At 51.6% G+C, this 21619-nt stretch overlaps 1 protein-coding gene and 3 long non-coding RNA genes across 10 annotated transcripts in view; 2 read left to right on the forward strand and 2 right to left on the reverse strand.

Moving 5' to 3' along the window:
- LOC118376523 (testis-expressed protein 10 homolog) overlaps positions 1-21619 on the reverse strand; it is a 28735-nt gene that overhangs the window by 1218 nt on the left and 5898 nt on the right. Inside the window, exons 11-16 of one of the 2 annotated variants that reach the window (XM_052514940.1) lie at positions 17149-17326; positions 12793-12881; positions 12541-12674; positions 1250-1330; positions 990-1174; positions 566-776 (exon numbers count right to left, since the gene is read on the reverse strand). In XM_052514940.1, the coding sequence (XP_052370900.1) occupies positions 566-776; positions 990-1174; positions 1250-1330; positions 12541-12674; positions 12793-12881; positions 17149-17326 (878 nt within the window). Of the gene's footprint in view, positions 1-565; positions 777-989; positions 1175-1249; positions 1331-12495; positions 12675-12792; positions 12882-17148; positions 17327-21619 lie in introns of those variants that run through there. The other variant, XM_052514939.1, reaches the window with a different exon arrangement.
- LOC127928035 (uncharacterized) lies at positions 1359-10140 on the reverse strand. Of its 5 annotated transcripts, XR_008130071.1 has the most exons (11): positions 10042-10140; positions 9905-9933; positions 6714-6769; positions 6117-6239; positions 5754-6063; positions 5351-5464; positions 4709-4831; positions 3944-4115; positions 3561-3640; positions 2790-3389; positions 1359-2733 (listed from the first exon to the last, which is right to left on the reverse strand). It is a non-coding gene; the product is annotated as an uncharacterized LOC127928035 (long non-coding RNA). The 5 variants fall into 5 exon arrangements; XR_008130075.1 differs by lacking the exons at positions 3944-4115; positions 4709-4831; positions 5351-5464; ... (1 more) ...; positions 9905-9933; positions 10042-10140 and adding an exon at positions 4143-4198 and having other exon boundaries at positions 3561-3589; positions 5783-6284; XR_008130074.1 differs by lacking the exons at positions 3944-4115; positions 4709-4831; positions 5351-5464; ... (1 more) ...; positions 9905-9933; positions 10042-10140 and adding an exon at positions 4143-4198 and having other exon boundaries at positions 3561-3589; positions 5754-6284.
- Positions 10758-12030, forward strand: LOC127928040 (uncharacterized). Its single transcript, XR_008130094.1, has 3 exons — positions 10758-11162; positions 11403-11504; positions 11555-12030. It is a non-coding gene; the product is annotated as an uncharacterized LOC127928040 (long non-coding RNA).
- Positions 18074-19566, forward strand: LOC127928038 (uncharacterized). Of its 2 annotated transcripts, XR_008130086.1 has the most exons (4): positions 18082-18187; positions 18744-18809; positions 19251-19382; positions 19416-19566. It is a non-coding gene; the product is annotated as an uncharacterized LOC127928038 (long non-coding RNA). The 2 variants fall into 2 exon arrangements; XR_008130087.1 differs by lacking the exon at positions 18744-18809 and having other exon boundaries at positions 18074-18187.

A 21619-nucleotide genomic window follows, 5' to 3' on the forward strand; every position in this document is an offset into this window, starting at 1 on the left:
CTGTATAATGTGTTGTAGTAGAGTTGCGTTTGCCAGCCGTGAGGTCCTGTATAATGTGTTGTAGTAGAGTTGCGTTTGCCAGCATGTGGTTGAGTAGTTGACTGTGTGTGTTTACCGTGAGGTCCTGTATAATGTGTTGTAGTAGAGTCGCGTTTGCCAGCATGTGGTTGTAGTTGACTGACTGTGTTTACCGTGAGGTCCTGTATAATGTGTTGTAGTAGAGTTGCGTTTGCCAGCATGTGGTTGAGTAGATGACTGTGTTTACCGTGAGGTCCTGTATAATGTGTTGTAGTAGAGTTGCGTTTGCCAGCATGTGGTTGAGTAGATGACTGTGTTTACCGTGAGGTCCTGTATAATGTGTTGTAGTAGAGTCGCGTTTGCCAGCATGTGGTTGAGTAGATGACTGTGTTTACCGTGAGGTCCTGTACAATGTGTTGTAGTAGAGTCGCGTTTGCCAGCATGTGGTTGAGTAGATGACTGTGTTTACCGTGAGGTCCTGTATAATGTGTTGTAGTAGAGTTGCGTTTGCCAGCATGTGGTTTTGAGTAGATGACTGTGTGTTTACCGTGAGGTCCTGTATAATGTGTTGTAGTAGAGTTGCGTTTGCCAGCATGTGGTTGCGTAGCGCTGTGTGCTGCAGCAGCAGGGACAGTATCTGGGCCAGCTGAGGCAGCTCCTCCTCACACAGGTCCCTAACTCGCAATGACTGCAGAACCAACCGCAACAGCCGGGGAATGCTGCTCAGCACTGCCACACACGCGCCCCACACTGCCTCCCTGCAGGTAGAGGGAGAGAAAGGTTGGACACAATCTACACACACACACACACACACACACACACACACACACACACACACACACACACACACACACACACACACACACACACACACACACACACACACACACACACACACACACACCCCCTACAGGGAAGGATAAAGGTTACACACACAACATGACTGCACAGAGAGGTCACACACAGGCTACCTCTTGTGGTTGTTCTCTGAGGCGGTGTCCTGCTGTAGGGTCAGTAGCAGAGACAGTAGGCTGAGGCAGCAGCGGGACAGGAACCTCAGCAGAGGTTCACTGGGGAGGAAGGACAGGTCCAACAGTCTGGCCACCGCTCTCAACAACCCTGCTGCCATACTGTCTGGTACCACAGACAGACCAGTCTGGGAGGGAGAGACACAGTTACACACACACACACACACACACAGAGATGAGTTCACACAAGTACACCATCTCACCAGGTTCTTGCAGATGCCGTTCTGCAGCACGTCAAAGCACTGTGAACGAGACCCCAGCGTCTCCAAGCAGTGGCACACTTCCTGTGGGTGGGACATAGACAGTGGTTAAGATCACTTCCTGCTGTTTTATAGGTCATATTTCACAACATTAATATCATTCATATCGGAGTGTCTCCCGAGTGGCGCAGCAGTCTAAGGCACTACATCTCAGTAGGCTGGACACATGACATTTTTAACAATGCTTTTTTCTAATAAAAACTAGTTCATTGCATCCGCGGTGGAGCCCAGTTTCATAATATTACCATATATCCCAGCTGCCTGCCATAGTATTGAAGTGATCACAAAAAAACAGGCCTTATTTTAGGGCATTTTTCACCCTGCCAGCTCCTATTAGTTCTATTGAACACTGTGGCACCAACACACATTCCAAACGTTCTAATCCCAGTTTATTGTACTTATGTCACAATGCCTGCTTTACTATTGTTGGCAATGGAGACCTGCCGTCGTCCCATTGTTTACTATAGGGAAATATAGGTATGCCTGTCTATTTTGCCAATTATCTCGCTATGTGTATATTTAGATTTTTTTTATTTATTATCTGGACACCATTTTAAATCATGAGAATCTCTTCTTTCTAATTATGTAAGGCTGGGCAGTGTATCTCGTAGTCATTAAACGCTATCCCCGAAATACCTTTTGCCCTTGAAACGCCAAGCTCCCCCCATTGTTTTCCTATGGAGAAGCATTCGGGTATATTTCGCCAAATATCTCGCAATGTGTATATTTCAAAAATGTTCCATTCGGACACCCTATTAATCATGAGAATCTCCTCTCTCGAATTATGTAAGGCTGGGCAGTGTATCTCATTGTCATCAAATGCTAGACCTGAAATGGAAGTTGCCATGTTTTCCTACTTCCTCGTTATGCAGACATAAGCACACTTGGCACCACCGAGTTGCGGATGTTAACTTTCTACACAAGTTGTTCTTTTTCAGTTTCGTCCTAAGAACAGATTTTAGTGGTAAAATAAAAAGGGATACATTTTTTAATGCCATTTAGGCGAAATGGAATTCTAAGCATCACTTCAGTCAAAACAGCCTCTGCGAACATGCCATTCCATTAATTCGCAAATTTTCCAGCTTAGCCAACGTTCTTTTGCCATTTCCAGCCTTGGGTGAATTTTGACTTGTTCTATTGTCCAGCCTAATCTCAGTACAAGAGGCGTCACTACAGTCCCTGTAGTCCCTTCGAATCCAGGCTGTATCACATCCGGCTGTGATTGGGAGTCCCATAGGGCGGCGCACAATTGGCCCAGCATCGTCCGGGTTTGGTCCTCGTTGTAAATAATTTGTTATTAACCTCTCCTCTCCTTCACATCCACCAGATACCTCTCCTCTCCTTCACATCCACCAGATACCTCTCCTCTCCTCCACATCCACCAGATACCTCCTCTCCTCCACCTCACCTCCACATCCACCAGATACCTCTCCTTCACATCCACCAGATACCTCCTCTCCTCCACATCCACCAGATACCTCACCTCTCCTTCACATCCACCAGATACCTCACCTCTCCTTCACATCCACCAGATACCTCACCTCTCCTTCACATCCACCAGATACCTCACCTCTCCTTCACATCCACCAGATACCTCACCTCTCCTTCACATCCACCAGATACCTCACCTCTCCTTCACATCCACCAGATACCTCTCCTCTCCTTCACATCCACCAGATACCTCTCCTCTCCTTCACATCCACCAGATACCTCTCCTCTCCTCCACATCCACCAGATACCTCTCCTCTCCTCCACATCCACCAGATACCTCTCCTCTCCTCCACATCCACCAGATACCTCTCCTCTCCTCCACATCCACCAGATACCTCCTCTCCTCCACCTCACCTCCACATCCACCAGATACCTCTCCTCCACATCCACCAGATACCTCACCTCTCCTTCACATCCACCAGATACCTCTCCTTCACATCCACCAGATACCTCTCCTCCACATCCACCAGATACCTCACCTCTCCTTCACATCCACCAGATACCTCTCCTCTCCTCCACATCCACCAGATACCTCTCCTCTCCTCCACATCCACCAGATACCTCTCCTCTCCTCCACATCCACCAGATACCTCTCCTCCACATCCACCAGATACCTCTCCTCTCCTCCACATCCACCAGATACCTCCTCCTCTCCACCTCACCTCCACCAGATACCTCTCCTCTCCTCCACCTCCACATCCACCAGATACCTCTCCTCCACATCCACCAGATACCTCACCTCTCCTCCACATCCACCAGATACCTCCTCTCCTCCACATCCACCAGATACCTCTCCTCCACATCCACCAGATACCTCACCTCTCCTTCACATCCACCAGATACCTCCTCTCTCACATCTCTCTCCACATCCACCAGATACCTCTACCTCTCCTCCACATCCACCAGATACCTCTCCTCTCCTCCACATCCACCAGATACCTCTCGTCTCCTCCACATCCACCAGATACCTCTCCTCTCCTCCACATCCACCAGATACCCTCCTCTCCTCCACATCCACCAGATACCTCTCCTCTCCTCCACATCCACCAGATACCTCTCCTCTCCTCCACATCCACCAGATACCTCCTCTCCTCCACCTCACCTCCACATCCACCAGATACCCTCTCCTCCACATCCACCAGATACCTCACCTCTCCTTCACATCCACCAGATACCTCACCTCTCCTTCACATCCACCAGATACCTCACCTCTCCTTCACATCCACCAGATACCTCTCCTCTCCTTCACATCCACCAGATACCTCTCCTCTCCTTCACATCCACCAGATACCTCCTCTCCTCCACATCCACCAGATACCTCCTCTCCTCCACATCCACCAGATACCTCCTCTCCTCCACATCCACCAGATACCTCTCCTCTCCTTCACATCCACCAGATACCTCTCCTCTCCTCCACATCCACCAGATACCTCCTCTCCTCCACATCCACCAGATACCTCCTCTCCTCCACATCCACCAGATACCTCTCCTCTCCTCCACATCCACCAGATACCCCTCCTCTCCTCCACATCCACCAGATACCTCCTCTCCTCCACATCCACCAGATACCTCTCCTCTCCTCCACATCCACCAGATACCTCCTCTCCTCCACATCCACCAGATACCCCTCCTCTCCTCCACATCCACCAGATACCTCCTCTCCTCCACATCCACCAGATACCTCCTCCTCCACATCCACCAGATAACTCTCCTCCACATCCACCAGATACCTCCTCTCCTCCACCTCACCTCCACATCCACCAGATACCTCTCCTCCACATCCACCAGATACCTCACCTCTCCTTCACATCCACCAGATAACTCTCCTCCACATCCACCAGATACCTCCTCTCCTCCACCTCACCTCCACATCCACCAGATACCTCTCTCTCCTCCACATCCACCAGATACCTCACCTCTCCTCCACATCCACCAGATACCTCTCCTCTCCTCCACATCCACCAGATACCTCTCCTCTCCTCCACATCCACCAGATACCTCTCCTCTCCTCCACATCCACCAGATACCTCTCCTCTCCTCTCCTCCACATCCACCAGATACCTCCTCCTCTCCACATCCACCAGATACCTCTCTCTCTCCATCCACCAGATACCTCCTCTCCTCCACATCCACCAGATACCTCCTCTCCTCCACATCCACCAGATACCTCCTCTCCTCCACATCCACCAGATACCTCCTCTCCTCCACATCCACCAGATACCTCCTCTCCTCCACATCCACCAGATACCTCCTCTCCTCCACATCCACCAGATACCTCCTCTCCTCCACATCCACCAGATACCTCTCCTCTCCTCCACATCCACCAGATACCTCCTCTCCTCCACATCCACCAGATACCTCCTCTCCTCCACATCCACCAGATACCTCCTCTCCTCCACATCCACCAGATACCCTCCTCTCCTCCACATCCACCAGATACCTCTCCACTCCTCCACATCCACCAGATACCTCCTCTCCTCCACATCCACCAGATACCTCTCTCTCCTCCACATCCACCAGATACCTCTCCTCTCCTCCACATCCACCAGATACCTCCTCTCCTCCACATCCACCAGATACCTCTCCTCTCCTCCACATCCACCAGATACCTCTCCTCTCCTCCACATCCACCAGATACCTCTCCTCTCCTCCACATCCACCAGATACCTCTCTCTCCTCCTTCACATCCACCAGATACCTCTCCTCTCCTCCACATCCACCAGATACCTCTCCTCTCCTCCACATCCACCAGATACCTCCTCTCCTCCACATCCACCAGATACCTCTCCTCTCCTCGACATCCACCAGATACCTCTCCTCTCCTCCACATCCACCAGATACCTCCTCTCCTCCACATCCACCAGATACCTCCTCTCCTCCACATCCACCAGATACCTCCTCTCCTCCACATCCACCAGATACCTCTCCTCTCCTCTCCTCCACATCCACCAGATACCTCTCCTCTCCTCCACATCCACCAGATACCTCTCCTCTCCTCCACATCCACCAGATACCTCTCCTCTCCTCCACATCCACCAGATACCTCTCCTCTCCTTCACATCCACCAGATACCTCACCTCCCCTCCACATCCACCAGATACCTCTCCTCTCCTTCACATCTACCAGATACCTCCTCTCCTCCACATCCACCAGATACCTCCTCTCCTCCACATCCACCAGATACCTCTCCTCTCCTTCACATCTACCAGATACCTGTCCTCCCCTCCACATCCACCAGATACCTCTCCTCCACATCCACCAGATACCTCACCTCTCCTTCACATCCACCAGATAACTCTCCTCCACATCCACCAGATACCTCCTCTCCTCCACCTCACCTCCACATCCACCAGATACCTCTCCTCTCCTCCACATCCACCAGATACCTCTCCTCTCCTCGACATCCACCAGATACGTCCTCTCCTCCACATCCACCAGATACCTCTCCTCTCCTCCACATCCACCAGATACCTCTCCTCTCCTCCACATCCACCAGATACCCTCCTCTCCTCCACATCCACCAGATACCTCCTCTCCTCCACATCCACCAGATACCTCTCCTCTCCTCCACATCCACCAGATACCCTCCTCTCCTCCACATCCACCAGATACCTCTCCTCTCCTCCACATCCACCAGATACCTCTCTCCTCCACATCCACCAGATACCTCACCTCTCATCCACCAGATACCCCCATCCACCCCTCCTCCACATCCACCAGATACCCCTCCCTCCTCCACATCCACCAGATACCTCTCCTTCACATCCACCAGATACCTCTCCTCTCCTCCACATCCACCAGATACCTCTCCTTCACATCCACCAGATACCTCTCCTCTCCTTCACATCCACCAGATACCTCTCCTCTCCTCCAAATCCACCAGATACCTCTCCTCTCCTCTCCATCCACCAGATACCTCTCCTCTCCTCCACATCCACCAGATACCTCCTCTCCTCCACATCTACCAGATACCTCTCCTCTCCTCCACATCCACCAGATACCTCTCCTCCACATCCACCAGATACCTCTCCTCCACATCCACCAGATACCTCCTCTCCTTCACATCCACCAGATACCCCTCCTCTCCTCCACATCCACCAGATACCTCCTCTCCTCCACATCCACCAGATACCTCCTCTCCTCCACATCCACCAGATACCTCCTCTCCTCCAGATACCTCACCTCTCCTCCACATCCACCAGATACCTCCTCTCCTCCAGATACCTCACCTCTCCTCCACATCCACCAGATACCTCTCCTCTCCTCCACATCTACCAGATACCTCTTCTCCTCCACATCCACCAGATACCTCTCTTCTCCTCCACATCCACCAGATACCTCTACTCTCCTCTCCATCCACCAGATACCTCTCCTCTCCTCCACATCCACCAGATACCTCTCCCTCCACATCCACCAGATACCTCTCCTCTCCTCCACATCCACCAGATACCTCTCCTCCACATCCACCAGATACCTCCTCTCCTCCAGATACCCCTCCTCTCCTCCACATCCACCAGATACCTCCTCTCCTCCACATCCACCAGATACCACCTCTCCTCCACATCCACCAGATACCTCCTCTCCTCCACATCCACCAGATATCTCCTCTCCTCCACATCCACCAGATACCTCCTCTCCTCCAGATACCCCTCCTCTCCTCCACATCCACCAGATACCTCCTCTCCTCCACATCCACCAGATACCTCCTCTCCTCCACATCCACCAGATACCACCTCTCCTCCACATCCACCAGATACCTCCTCTCCTCCACATCCACCAGATACCCTCCTCTCCTCCACATCCACCAGATACCTCCTCTCCTCCACATCCACCAGATACCCCTCCTCTCCTCCAGATACCTCACCTCTCCTCCACATCCACCAGATACCACCTCTCCTCCACATCCACCAGATACCACCTCTCCTCCACATCCACCAGATACCTCCTCTCCTCCACATCCACCAGATACCCCTCCTCTCCTCTACATACCTCCCTCTCCTCCTCCATCCACCTCTCCTCTCCTCCACATCCACCAGATACCTCTCCTCCACATCCACCAGATACCTCTCCTCTCCTCCACATCCACCAGATACCTCTCCTCCACATCCACCAGATACCTCCTCTCCTCCACATCCACCAGATACCTCCTCTCCTCCAGATACCAGATACCTCTCCTCTCCTCCACATCCACCAGATACCACCTCTCCTCCACATCCACCAGATACCTCCTCTCCTCCACATCCACCAGATACCTCCTCTCCTCCACATCCACCAGATACCTCCTCTCCTCCACATCCACCAGATACCTCCTCTCCTCCACATCCACCAGATACCCCTCCCTCCTCCAGATACCTCACCTCTCCTCCACATCCACCAGATACCTCCTCTCCTCCACATCCACCAGATACCTCCTCTCCTCCAGATACCTCACCTCTCCTCCACATCCACCAGATACCTCCTCTCCTCCAGATACCTCACCTCTCCTACACATCCATCCAGATACCTCCTCTCCTCCACATCTACCAGATACCTCTCTTCTCCTCCACATCCACCAGATACCTCTCTTCTCCTCCACATCCACCAGATACCTCTCCTCTCCTCTCCATCCACCAGATACCTCTCCTCTCCTCCACATCCACCAGATACCTCTCCTCCACATCCACCAGATACCTCTCCTCTCCTCCACATCCACCAGATACCTCTCCTCCACATCCACCAGATACCTCCTCTCCTCCAGATACCCCTCTCTCCTCCACATCCACCAGATACCTCCTCTCCTCCAGATACCTACCTCACCTCTCCTCCACATCCACCAGATACCTCCTCCAGATACCTCACCCTCTCCTCCACATCCACCAGATACCTCCTCTCCTCCACATCTACCAGATACCTCTCTTCTCCTCCACATCCACCAGATACCTCTCTTCTCCTCCACATCCACCAGATACCCTCCTCTCCTCCAGATACCTCACCTCTCCTCCACATCCACCAGATACCTCCTCTCCTCCACATCCACCAGATACCTCCTCCTCCTCCAGATACCTCACCTCTCCTCCACATCCACCAGATACTCTCCTCTCCTCCAGATACCTCACCTCTCCTCCACATCTACCAGATACCTCTCTCTCCTCCACATCCACCAGATACCTCTCTTCTCCTCCACATCCACCAGATACCTCTCCTCTCCTCTCCATCCACCAGATACCTCTCCTCTCCTCCACATCCACCAGATACCTCTCCTCCACATCCACCAGATACCTCCTCTCCTCCAGATACCCCTCCTCTCCTCCACATCCACCAGATACCTCCTCTCCTCCACATCCACCAGATACCTCCTCTCCTCCACATCCACCAGATACCACCTCTCCTCCACATCCACCAGATACCTCCTCTCCTCCACATCCACCAGATATCTCCTCTCCTCCACATCCACCAGATACCTCCTCTCCTCCAGATACCCCTCCTCTCCTCCACATCCACCAGATACCTCCTCTCCTCCACATCCACCAGATACCACCTCTCCTCCACATCCACCAGATACCTCCTCTCCTCCACATCCACCAGATACCTCCTCTCCTCCACATCCACCAGATACCTCCTCTCCTCCACATCCACCAGATACCCCTCCTCTCCTCCAGATACCTCACCTCTCCTCCACATCCACCAGATACCACCTCTCCTCCACATCCACCAGATACCTCTCCTCCACATCCACCAGATACCTCCTCTCCTCCACATCCACCAGATCCACCAGATCCTCTCCTCCACATCCACCAGATACCCTCCTCTCCTCCACATCCACCAGATACCTCCTCTCCTCCACATCCACCAGATACCCCTCCCTCCTCCAGATACCTCACCTCTCCTCCACATCCACCAGATACCACCTCTCCTCCACATCCACCAGATACCACCTCTCCTCCACATCCACCAGATACCTCCTCTCCTCCACATCCACCAGATACCCCTCCTCCTCTACATACCTCCTCTCCTCCCTCCACCTCTCCTCTCCTCCACATCCACCAGATACCTCTCCTCGACATCCACCAGATACCTGTCCTCTCCTCCACATCCACCAGATACCTCTCCTCCACATCCACCAGATACCTCCTCTCCTCCACATCCACCAGATACCTCTCCTCTCCTCCACATCCACCAGATACCTCCTCTCCTCCACATCCACCAGATACCTCCTCTCCTCCACATCCACCAGATACCTCCTCTCCTCCACATCCACCAGATACCTCCTCTCCTCCACATCCACCAGATACCTCCTCTCCTCCACATCCACCAGATACCTCCTCTCCTCCACATCCACCAGATACCCCTCCTCTCCTCCAGATACCTCACCTCTCCTCCACATCCACCAGATACCACCTCTCCTCCACATCCACCAGATACCACCTCTCCTCCACATCCACCAGATACCTCACATCTCCTCTCCTCTACATACCTCCTCTCCTCACATCCACCAGATCTCCTCTCCTCCACATCCACCAGATACCTCTCCTCCACATCCACCAGATACCTCCTCTCCTCCACATCCACCAGATACCACCTCTCCTCCACATCCACCAGATACCTCCTCTCCTCCACATCCACCAGATACCTCCCTCCTCCACATCCACCAGATACCTCCTCTCCTCCAGATACCTCACCTCTCCTCCACATCCACCAGATACCTCCTCTCCTCCAGATACCTCACCTCTCCTCCACATCCACCAGATACCACCTCTCCTCCACATCCACCAGATACCCCTCCTCTCCTCTACATACCTCCTCTCCTCCACCTCTCCTCTCCTCTCCTCCACATCCACCAGATACCTCTCCTTCACACTCCCCCTTTTCCTAGAAATGACAGGGTTAAGCGAGGCTCGGTAATGGGAGCTGACGTGGCAGATCTGACAATCTTTTTAAACGTTGTTTTATGAGCCCAAACAATCAGGAAGTGTCTGTGTGTAAGGAGGGCGAAATCCAATAGTAGTAATGGCATTATGGAGGGATGGAATTAGAGGACAAATGAAGGAGAGGTACACGTCACTCTTCTCTAATCAACATCACCCACAACCATTCATCACACAAACCACATTACACCACACGTGCAAATGTCTACTTAGTTATTTCTATATCTAACAGATGACCTTTCTCCACACATCCAAGAGATACATAACAGGTTGGGGCCAACAAGTACATTACAATATGTCACTGCTCGCTCACACACACACGCACACACACAAACAGTAGAGAGTGACAGAGGGGTACAGGTGAGAGAGAGGGCATCACACACACTGTAGAGAGGGACAGAGGGGTACAGGTGAGACGAGAGGGCATCACACACACTGTAGAGAGCGACAGAGGGGTACAGGTGAGAGAGAGGGCATCACACACTGTAGAGAGCGACAGAGGGGTACAGGTGAGAGAGAGGGCATCACACACTGTAGAGAGCGACAGAGGGGTACAGGTGAGACGAGAGGGCATCACACACTGTAGAGAGCGACAGAGGGGTACAGGTGAGACGAGAGGGCATCACACACTGTAGAGAGCGACAGAGGGGTACAGGTGAGAGAGAGGGCATCACACACTGTAGAGAGCGACAGGGGTACAGGTGAGACGAGAGGGCATCACACACACTGTAGAGAGCGACAGAGGGGTACAGGTGAGACGAGAGGGCATCACACACACTGTAGAGAGCGACAGAGGGGTACAGGTGAGAGAGAGGGCATCACACACACTGTAGAGAGGGACAGAGGGGTACAGGTGAGACGAGAGGGCATCACACACACTGTAGAGAGCGACAGAGGGGTACAGGTGAGAGAGAGGGCATCACACACTGTAGAGAGCGACAGAGGGGTACAGGTGAGAGAGAGGGCATCACACACACTGTAGAGAGCGACAGAGGGGTACAGGTGAGACGAGAGGGCATCACACACACTGTAGAGAGCGACAGAGGGGTACAGGTGAGACGAGAGGGCATCACACAAACTTTCAGAGGTGAGAAACAATGTTAAACTTTTCCTCATTAACTTCAAATCAAAAGCCAATTTGTCATTACGTTCTATTGAAATGAGGTGTGTTCAATGTGTTAGAATGTGTGTGTGAACCAGCCCCCAGACCTGTGTGCACCTGTTGGCATTCTCTCCTCCATTAAAAACAATTCTGTCTCATTAGTGGAATCAGAGCAGACATGGTCCGTCCCCTAATCCTGTCCCTCCTGCCCCCCCAACCCTCAGTCTGATTGACTCAGACATGAGATGACCAGGATCTCAGGCTCTAATTGAAGAGCTGAATTAGTGATTATAGCCCCCCCCTCCCCACACACACACCTCTTGCTTCAGGGCACATTTCCTTTAACAGTAATTTCCGAGCACAAATGTCACACTCCCGTCATGCCACAGGCTCTCATTAGCATTTCTACATTTCCACAGTGCCCGATAACCACGCAGACACAGCCTGCGCAACGCGATAAAGGTTCCCCTCTCGGCCAGTGTGGCCAGATAAAGCATCCCCCCCTCTGAGCCCTGTGTGTGACACCAGGGGGAACTAAATAACTGACACAGTGTCCAGAACACCTCTCACAGGTACACTACACTGGCAGAAGAGCTCAGTCTCCATCTCGGTCGCTGTCTTTCTCTTTTCACATTTTACACTCCATCTAGACCTCTCATTCACCGTCTCTTCCTGTTTCTGTCACAACAGTCACTTATAAAGCCCTGCTAGGTGTTCTGGGTGAGGTGTGTCCTGACCTCCACCACGTCCCAGTGGTGTGTGAATTGCTCCAGGGGGGTGGGGTAGAGACTGAGGGGGGAGAGGGGGGAGGGAGGGAGCACGCTCTCATCCCCAGCCTCCTGCAGGGTGGCCAGCTCATCAGACGAAAACCCTGAAAGAGAGAAAGATTGGTAAGTTTTCTTGGAGTGTACTTCTTCAAGAACCTGAATATTCATCACATCTGTTGACCAGATACCAGTGAGACAGGAAATGTGAGGGCGGAGCCTGACCTGTGAGGGTGGAGAACAGGAAGCTGATGTAGTCAACATCACGCAGGGTCGCGTCCTGAGACCCTACTGACCAGCCACTCAAAGAGGACCTGAAATGCACACAGGTTACAATGGAGTGAGAGAGGACGGTCTGGAGTGTTGGTGGAGTGAGAGAGGACGGTCTAGAGTGTTGGTGGAGTGAGAGAGGACGGTCTGGAGTGTTGGTGGAGTGAGAGAGGACGGTCTAGAGTGTTGGTGGAGTGAGAGAGGACGGTCTGGAGTGTTGGTGGAGTGAGAGAGGACGGTCTGGAGTGTTGGTGGAGTGAGAGAGGACGGTCTGGAGTGTTGGTGGAGTGAGAGAGGACGGTCTGGAGTGTTGGTGGAGTGAGAGAGGACGGTCTGGAGTGTTGGTGGAGTGAGAGGACGGTCTGGAGTGTTGGTGGAGTGAGAGAGGACGGTCTGGAGTGTTGGTGGAGTGAGAGAGGACGGTCTGGAGTGTTGGTGGAGTGAGAGAGGACGGTCTGGAGTGTTGGTGTAGTGAGAGAGGACGGTCTGGAGTGTTGGTGGAGTGAGAGAGGACGGTCTGGAGTGTTGGTGGAGTGAGAGAGGACGGTCTGGAGTGTTGGTGGAGTGAGAGAGGACGGTCTGGAGTGTTGGTGAAGTGAGAGAGGACGGTCTGGAGTGTTGGTGAAGTGAGAGAGGACGGTCTGGAGTGTTGGTGGAGTGAGAGGACGGTCTAGAGTGTTGGTGGAGTGAGAGAGGACAGTTTGGAGTGTTGGTGGAGTGAGTGAGAGAGGACAGTCTAGAGTGTTGGTGGAGTGAGAGAGGACAGTTTGGAGTGTTGGTGGAGTGAGAGAGGACGGTCTGGTGTGTTGGTGAAGTGAGAGAGGACGGTCTGGAGTGTTGGTGAAGTGAGAGAGGACGGTCTGGAGTGTTGGTGGAGTGAGAGAGGACGGTCTGGAGTGTTGGTGGAGTGAGAGAGGACAGTTTGGAGTGTTGGTGGAGTGAGAGAGGACGGTCTGGAGTGTTGGTGGAGTGAGAGAGGACGGTTTGGAGTGTTGGTGGAGTGAGAGAGGACAGTTTGGAGTGTTGGTGGAGTGAGAGAGGACGGTCTGGAGTGTTGGTGGAGTGAGAGAGGACGGTCTGGAGTGTTGGTGGAGTGAGAGAGGACAGTTTGGAGTGTTGGTGGAGTGAGAGAGGACGGTCTGGAGTGTTGGTGGAGTGAGAGAGGACGGTCTGGAGTGTTGGTGGAGTGAGTGAGGACGGTCTGGAGTGTTGGTGGAGTGAGTGAGAGAGGACAGTTTGGAGTGTTGGTGGAGTGAGAGAGGACTGTCTGGAGTGTTGGTGGAGTGAGAGAGGACTGTCTGGAGTGTTGGTGGAGTGAGAGAGGACGGTCTGGAGTGTTGGTGGAGTGAGAGAGGACGGTCTAGAGTGTTGGTGGAGTGAGAGAGGACGGTCTGGAGTGTTGGTGGAGTGAGAGAGGACGGTCTAGAGTGTTGGTGGAGTGAGAGAGGACGGTCTGGAGTGTTGGTGGAGTGAGAGAGAGGACGGTCTAGAGTGTTGGTGGAGTGAGAGAGGACGGTCTGGAGTGTTGGTGGAGTGAGAGAGGACGGTCTAGAGTGTTGGTGGAGTGAGAGAGGACAGTTTGGAGTGTTGGTGGAGTGAGAGAGGACGGTCTGGAGTGTTGGTGGAGTGAGAGAGGACGGTCTAGAGTGTTGGTGGAGTGAGAGAGGACAGTTTGGAGTGTTGGTGGAGTGAGAGAGGACGGTCTGGAGTGTTGGTGAAGTGAGAGAGGACGGTCTGGAGTGTTGGTGGAGTGAGAGAGGACGGTCTGGAGTGTTGGTGGAGTGAGAGAGGACGGTCTGGAGTGTTGGTGGAGTGAGAGAGGACGGTCTGGAGTGTTGGTGGAGTGAGAGAGGACAGTTTGGAGTGTTGGTGGGTTGAGTGAGAGAGGACGGTCTGGAGTGTTGGTGGAGTGAGTGAGAGAGGACAGTTTGGAGTGTTGGTGGAGTGAGAGAGGACGGTCTAGAGTGTTGGTGGAGTGAGAGAGGACGGTCTAGAGTGTTGGTGGAGTGAGAGAGGACGGTCTGGAGTGTTGGTGGAGTGAGAGAGGACGGTCTGGAGTGTTGGTGGAGTGAGAGAGGACGGTCTGGAGTGTTGGTGGAGTGAGAGAGGACGGTCTGGAGTGTTGGTGGAGTGAGAGAGGACAGTTTGGAGTGTTGGTGGAGTGAGAGAGGACGGTCTGGAGTGTTGGTGGAGTGAGTGAGAGAGGACAGTTTGGAGTGTTGGTGGAGTGAGAGAGGACAGTTTGGAGTGTTGGTGGAGTGAGAGAGGACGGTCTGGAGTGTTGGTGGAGTGAGTGAGAGAGGACAGTTTGGAGTGTTGGTGGAGTGAGAGAGGACGGTCTGGAGTGTTGGTGGAGTGAGAGAGGACGGTCTAGAGTGTTGGTGGAGTGAGAGAGGACGGTCTGGAGTGTTGGTGGAGTGAGAGAGGACGGTCTGGAGTGTTGGTGGAGTGAGAGAGGACGGTCTGGAGTGTTGGTGGAGTGAGAGAGGACGGTCTGGAGTGTTGGTGGAGTGAGTGAGAGAGGACAGTTTGGAGTGTTGGTGGAGTGAGAGAGGACGGTCTGGAGTGTTGGTGGAGTGAGAGAGGACGGTCTAGAGTGTTGGTGGAGTGAGAGAGGACGGTCTAGAGTGTTGGTGGAGTGAGAGAGGACGGTCTGGAGTGTTGGTGGAGTGAGAGAGGACGGTCTGGAGTGTTGGTGGAGTGAGAGAGGACGGTCTGGAGTGTTGGTGGAGTGAGAGAGGACGGTCTGGAGTGTTGGTGGAGTGAGAGAGGACGGTCTGGAGTGTTGGTGGAGTGAGAGAGGACGGTCTGGAGTGTTGGTGGAGTGAGAGGACGGTCTGGAGTGTTGGTGGAGTGAGAGAGGACGGTCTGGAGTGTTGGTGGAGTGAGAGAGGACGGTCTGGAGTGTTGGTGGAGTGAGAGAGGACGGTCTGGAGTGTTGGTGGAGTGAGAGAGGACGGTCTGGAGTGTTGGTGGAGTGAGAGAGGACGGTCTGGAGTGTTGGTGGAGTGAGAGAGGACGGTCTGGAGTGTTGGTGGAGTGAGAGAGGACGGTCTGGAGTGTTGGTGGAGTGAGAGGACGGTCTAGAGTGTTGGTGGAGTGAGAGAGGACGGTCTGGAGTGTTGGTGGAGTGAGAGAGGACGGTCTGGAGTGTTGGTGGAGTGAGAGAGGACGGTCTGGAGTGTTGGTGGAGTGAGAGAGGACGGTCTGGAGTGTTGGTGGAGTGAGAGAGGACGGTCTAGAGTGTTGGTGGAGTGAGAGAGGACGGTCTGGAGTGTTGGTGGAGTGAGAGAGGACGGTCTGGAGTGTTGGTGGAGTGAGAGAGGACGGTCTGGAGTGTTGGTGGAGTGAGAGAGGACGGTCTGGAGTGTTGGTGGAGTGAGAGAGGACGGTCTGGAGTGTTGGTGGAGTGAGAGAGGACGGTCTGGAGTGTTGGTGGAGTGAGAGAGGACCGTTTGGAGTGTTGGTGGAGTGAGAGAGGACCGTTTGGAGTGTTGGTGGAGTGAGAGAGGACAGTCTGGAGTGTTGGTGGAGTGAGAGAGGACGGTCTGGAGTGTTGGTGGAGTGAGAGAGGACTGTCTGGAGTGTTGGTGGAGTGGAGCCCCAATCCCTAGTCTCTACACGCGTGCACACTTCCCCTAAGGTGTGTGTGTGTGTAACACTACCCCAGAGAAACACTGGGTGTCTCACAAATACACACACATTTGCCGGCGATGAACACTGATAGCGTTATGCAAGGTTGGATGCGTGTGAGGCAAACCACTGGCAAACCACAGCATGACCAAACAGCAGAACATTGCTATGCTCACACACAACAGCACACTAAAGGACCAACACTGCCATCTAAAGGTCCAGTGAACTATAAATTCCCATCAAGTGCCATCAGCATCAGGCCTTGTTATAAACCATGAGCTCATGACACTGATCTTGTGCCACAACCCTCGACGTGACTTAATTGGTTGATTGTTTGATTCCATTAAGCTGGCGAACCATCGGTCTGCTGTCTCCTCTCTCTAACCAGGAATGACTGACGGCTCTCTCTCACTCACACTTTTATGAATTGAAAATTCTATTCAGAACATTTTTAAGTGCAAGAGAAACGATGTCAAACCATAAAGGCCACGTGATGTTGGTCTGCCATGGATATCATCTAGATGTTTTGAGGATGAAAAACCTCAACGGTCAAACGTTGTTTAAGTTTAAACCACATGGCACATGACTCTCACATTTCTGTGACACAGGGACCAAGTAAGAACATTGGGTTAGTGACAGAGTTTCTGACCTGTAGCTTTGGGAGGTTGCTGGGGTTACCTGAGGTGTATGATGCGTATGAGTGAGGCAGCCAGGCCGGCAGAGACACGTCCCGCAGTGCAGCAGCGACTCAGATTGGCCAACAGACCCTGTGACATCACAGGCAGGAAGTAGAGTAGCTGGACCAATCGCTGCTGAGATTCAGCCGGTAACAATACCACACTGCCCTCCTGTGGGTCTACACACACACACACACACACACACACACACACACACACACACACACACGTCAATATACAAACTCTACAACAGTGGTTCTCAACTGGTTGTCTCAGGACCCATATTGAACCAGGTTGTCAGTCTTGACCCAATATTCGCGTCAAGAAAAATAATAGTCAAACTATTTGGAAGACTATTTTTAATTCTATATTGATATTAAATGTAGCAATTATATGACAAGGGAACAACATTCCCACCTCTTCATTCTCAATAATTACATTTTGCCCATATTCTTGATGAATAATTTAAAGAAACTCACTGGTTTGAGACCACAAAATCAACAAAAATGCCGTTAAAAGCTTTATATAAAACATAGTGTGATTGAAGAACACTTTTCCAGAGATTAAATGATTTAGAAATGTACATTTATTAACAACTCTATTCACTTTCTACCTCGTTAAAGCCGTTAAAGTTCAAACTGTAGTATTTCTTTACCAGTTTGGCTGCTCTACACATCACCAACTACAGCTCATACACTATAGCAGAGGAGGGCAACTACAGCTCATACACTATAGCAGAGGAGGGCAACTACAGCTCATACACTATAGCAGAGGAGGGCAACGACAGGTCATACACTATAGCAGAGGAGGGCAACTACAGCTCATACACTACAGCAGAGGAGGGCAACTACAGCTCATACACTATAGCAGAGGAGGGCTCATACACTATACAGCTCATACACTATAGGGCACTACAGCTCAGCAGAGGAGGGCAACTACAGCTCATACACTATAGCAGAGGAGGGCAACTACAGCTCATACACTATAGCAGAGGAGGGCAACTACAGCTCATACACTATAGCAGAGGAGGGCAACTACAGGTCATACACTATAGCAGAGGAGGGCAACTACAGGTCATACACTATAGCAGAGGAGGGCAACTACAGGTCATACACTATAGCAGAGGAGGGCAACTACAGCTCATACACTATAGCAGAGGAGGGCAACTACAGGTCATACACTATAGCAGAGGAGGGCAACTACAGCTCATACACTATAGCAGAGGAGGGCACAGCTACAGCTCATACACTATAGCAGAGGAGGGCTCATACACTATACAGGTCATACACATACACTATAGCAGTCATACACTATAGGAGGGCAACTACAGGTCATACACTATAGCAGAGGGAGGGCAACTACAGGTCATACACTATAGCAGAGGAGGGCAACTACAGGTCATACACTATAGCAGAGGAGGGCAACTACAGGTCATACACTATAGCAGAGGAGGGCAACTACAGCTCATACACTATAGCAGAGGAGGGCAACTACAGCTCATACACTATAGCAGAGAGGAGGGCAACTACAGCTCATACACTATAGCAGAGGAGGGCAACTACAGCTCATACACTATAGCAGAGGAGGGCACTACAGCTCATACACTATAGCAGAGGAGGGCAACTACAGCTCATACACTATAGCAGAGGAGGGCAACTACAGGTCATACACTATAGCAGAGGAGGGCACACTATACAGAGGACAGGTCATACACTATAGCAGAGGAGGGGGCAGAGGAGGGCAACTACAGCTCATACACTATAGCAGAGGAGGGCAACTATAGCAGAGGACAGGCTCATACACTATAGCAGAGGAGGGCAACTACAGGTCATACACTATAGCAGAGGAGGGCAACTACAGCTCATACACTATAGCAGAGGAGGGCAACTACAGCTCATACACTATAGCAGAGGAGGGCAACTACAGCTCATACACTATAGCAGAGGAGGGCACAGCTCTACACTATAGCAGAGGAGGGCAACTACAGCTCATACACTATAGCAGAGGAGGGCAACTACAGCTCATACACTATATCAGCTCATACACTATAGCAGAGGAGGGCAACTACAGCTCATACACTATAGCAGAGGAGGGCAACTTCAGCTCATACACTATAGCAGAGGAGGGCAACTACAGCTCATACACTATAGCAGAGGAGGGCAACTACAGCTCATACACTATAGCAGAGGAGGGCAACTACAGCTCATACACTATAGCAGAGGAGGGCAACTACAGGTCATACACTATAGCAGAGGAGGGCAACTACAGCTCATACACTATAGCAGAGGAGGGCAACTACAGCTCATACACTATAGCAGAGGAGGGCAACTACAGCTCATACACTATAGCAGAGGAGGGCAACTACAGCTCATACACTATAGCAGAGGAGGGCAACTACAGGTCATACACTATAGCAGAGGAGGGCAACTACAGCTCATACACTATAGCAGAGGAAGGAAACTGTGGTCCTGTCGAACCTTAGCTCCTGTCCAATACACCCCATCATTAGTCACCTGTAACCATCAAGCCCTTGATGAGCTGAATCTGGTGTGTTAGTGCTGGAACAAAAGCTTGCACTCCTGTACCTATTCAGGACCATGGTGTTGTAAACACACACACAGTACCTAGCAACAAGAAGCTAATGGTGACGTAAAGAGTGAATGGACTATCCATCACCAGTTTATGGTCTAAGAAAGAAAATCATCAAACAGACAGAGATAAAGAGAGAGATAAAGAGAGAGAGCTAGAGAGATAAAGGGAGAGAGATAGAGAGAGTAGTAATGATCAGAGTCTGTATTATGTTATGTTGGCTGCTGACGCACATTGCTGATGTCACAGACCATTCAGACAAACAGAGTCTTGTGATGGTGAATCGCCCACTCCGTCTTCCCTAGGGCCTTTAATCATAACACAAACCCCCTCACCCTCCCCAGTTGTCTTCTCTGGGGCCTTTAAATCATAACACAAACCCCCTCACCCTCCCCAGTTCTGTCTTCTCTGGGGCCTTTAAATCATAACACAAACCCCCTCACCCTCCCCAGTTTGGTCTTCCCTAGGGCCTTTAATCATAACACAAACCCCTCACCCTCACCAGATCTGTCTTCCCTAGGGCCTTTAATCATAACACAAACCCCCTCACCAGATCTGTCTTCACTAGGGCCTTTAATCATAACACAAACCCCCTCACCCTCACCAGATCTGTCTTCCCTAGGGCCTTTAATCATAACACAAACCCCCTCACCAGATCTGTCTTCACTAGGGCCTTTAATCATAACACAAACCCCCTCACCCTCACCAGATCTGTCTTCACTAGGGCCTTTAATCATAACACAAACCCCCTCACCCTCACCAGATCTGTCTTCACTAGGGCCTTTAATCATAACACAAACCCTCACCCTCACCAGATCTGTCTTCCCTAGGGCCTTTAATCATAACACAAACCCCCTCACCCTCCCCAGATCTGTCTTCACTAGGGCCTTTAATCATAACACAAACCCCCTCACCCTCCCCAGATCTGTCTTCACTAGGGCCTTTAATCATAACACAAACCCACTCACCAGATCTGTCTTCCCAAGGGCCTTTAATCATAACACAAACCCCCTCACCCTCCCCAGATCTGTCTTCACTAGGGCCTTTAATCATAACACAAACCCCCTCACCAGATCTGTCTTCCCAAGGGCCTTTAATCATAACACAAACCCCCTCACCCTCACCAGATCTGTCTTCCCAAGGGCCTTTAATCATAACACAAACCCCCTCACCAGATCTGACTTCCCAAGGGCCTTTAATCATAACACAAACCCCCTCACCAGATCTGTCTTCCCAAGGGCCTTTAATCATAACACAAACCCCCTCACCAGTTCTGTCTTAGATTATATTACAACATAGGTGCCCTCCACCACCCACAACCTCCACTCCTTTTAACTGATACTCCTCCAACCTTTGTCTCTAGCTTGTAACAACATGCTCCCCTCTCTCTCCTGCTATGGAGTTCAGATGGACCTTTACTGCCCCCCAGTGGAGAAACATAGAAAACAACTCCAAAAGGTACATTGTCATTTAGGTCTTTTCTAGCATGGCCATTTAGTGACTACCTGTTTAGTACCGATCTGCCCGACTGTTATAAGTGGAGCTTCACATGTGTGTTTTTTTATGTTATATATACACACACCGTAGAGCCTGCATACAGGTGTGTGTGTATTCACCGTAGAGCCTGCATACAGGTGTGTGTGTATTCACAATAGAGCCTGCATACAGGTGTGTGTGTATTCACCGTAGAGCCTGCATACAGGTGTGTGTGTATTCACCGTAGAGCCTGCATACAGGTGTGTGTGTATTCACCGTAGAGCCTGCATACAGGTGTGTGTGTATTCACCGTAGAGCCTGCATACAGGTGTGTGTGTATTCACCGTAGAGCCTGCATACAGGTGTGTGTGTATTCACCGTAGAGCCTGCATACAGGTGTGTGTGTA

Source organism: Oncorhynchus keta, unplaced genomic scaffold (assembly GCF_023373465.1).
Source record: "Oncorhynchus keta strain PuntledgeMale-10-30-2019 unplaced genomic scaffold, Oket_V2 Un_scaffold_20222_pilon_pilon, whole genome shotgun sequence".
Classification (NCBI taxonomy): domain Eukaryota; kingdom Metazoa; phylum Chordata; class Actinopteri; order Salmoniformes; family Salmonidae; genus Oncorhynchus; species Oncorhynchus keta.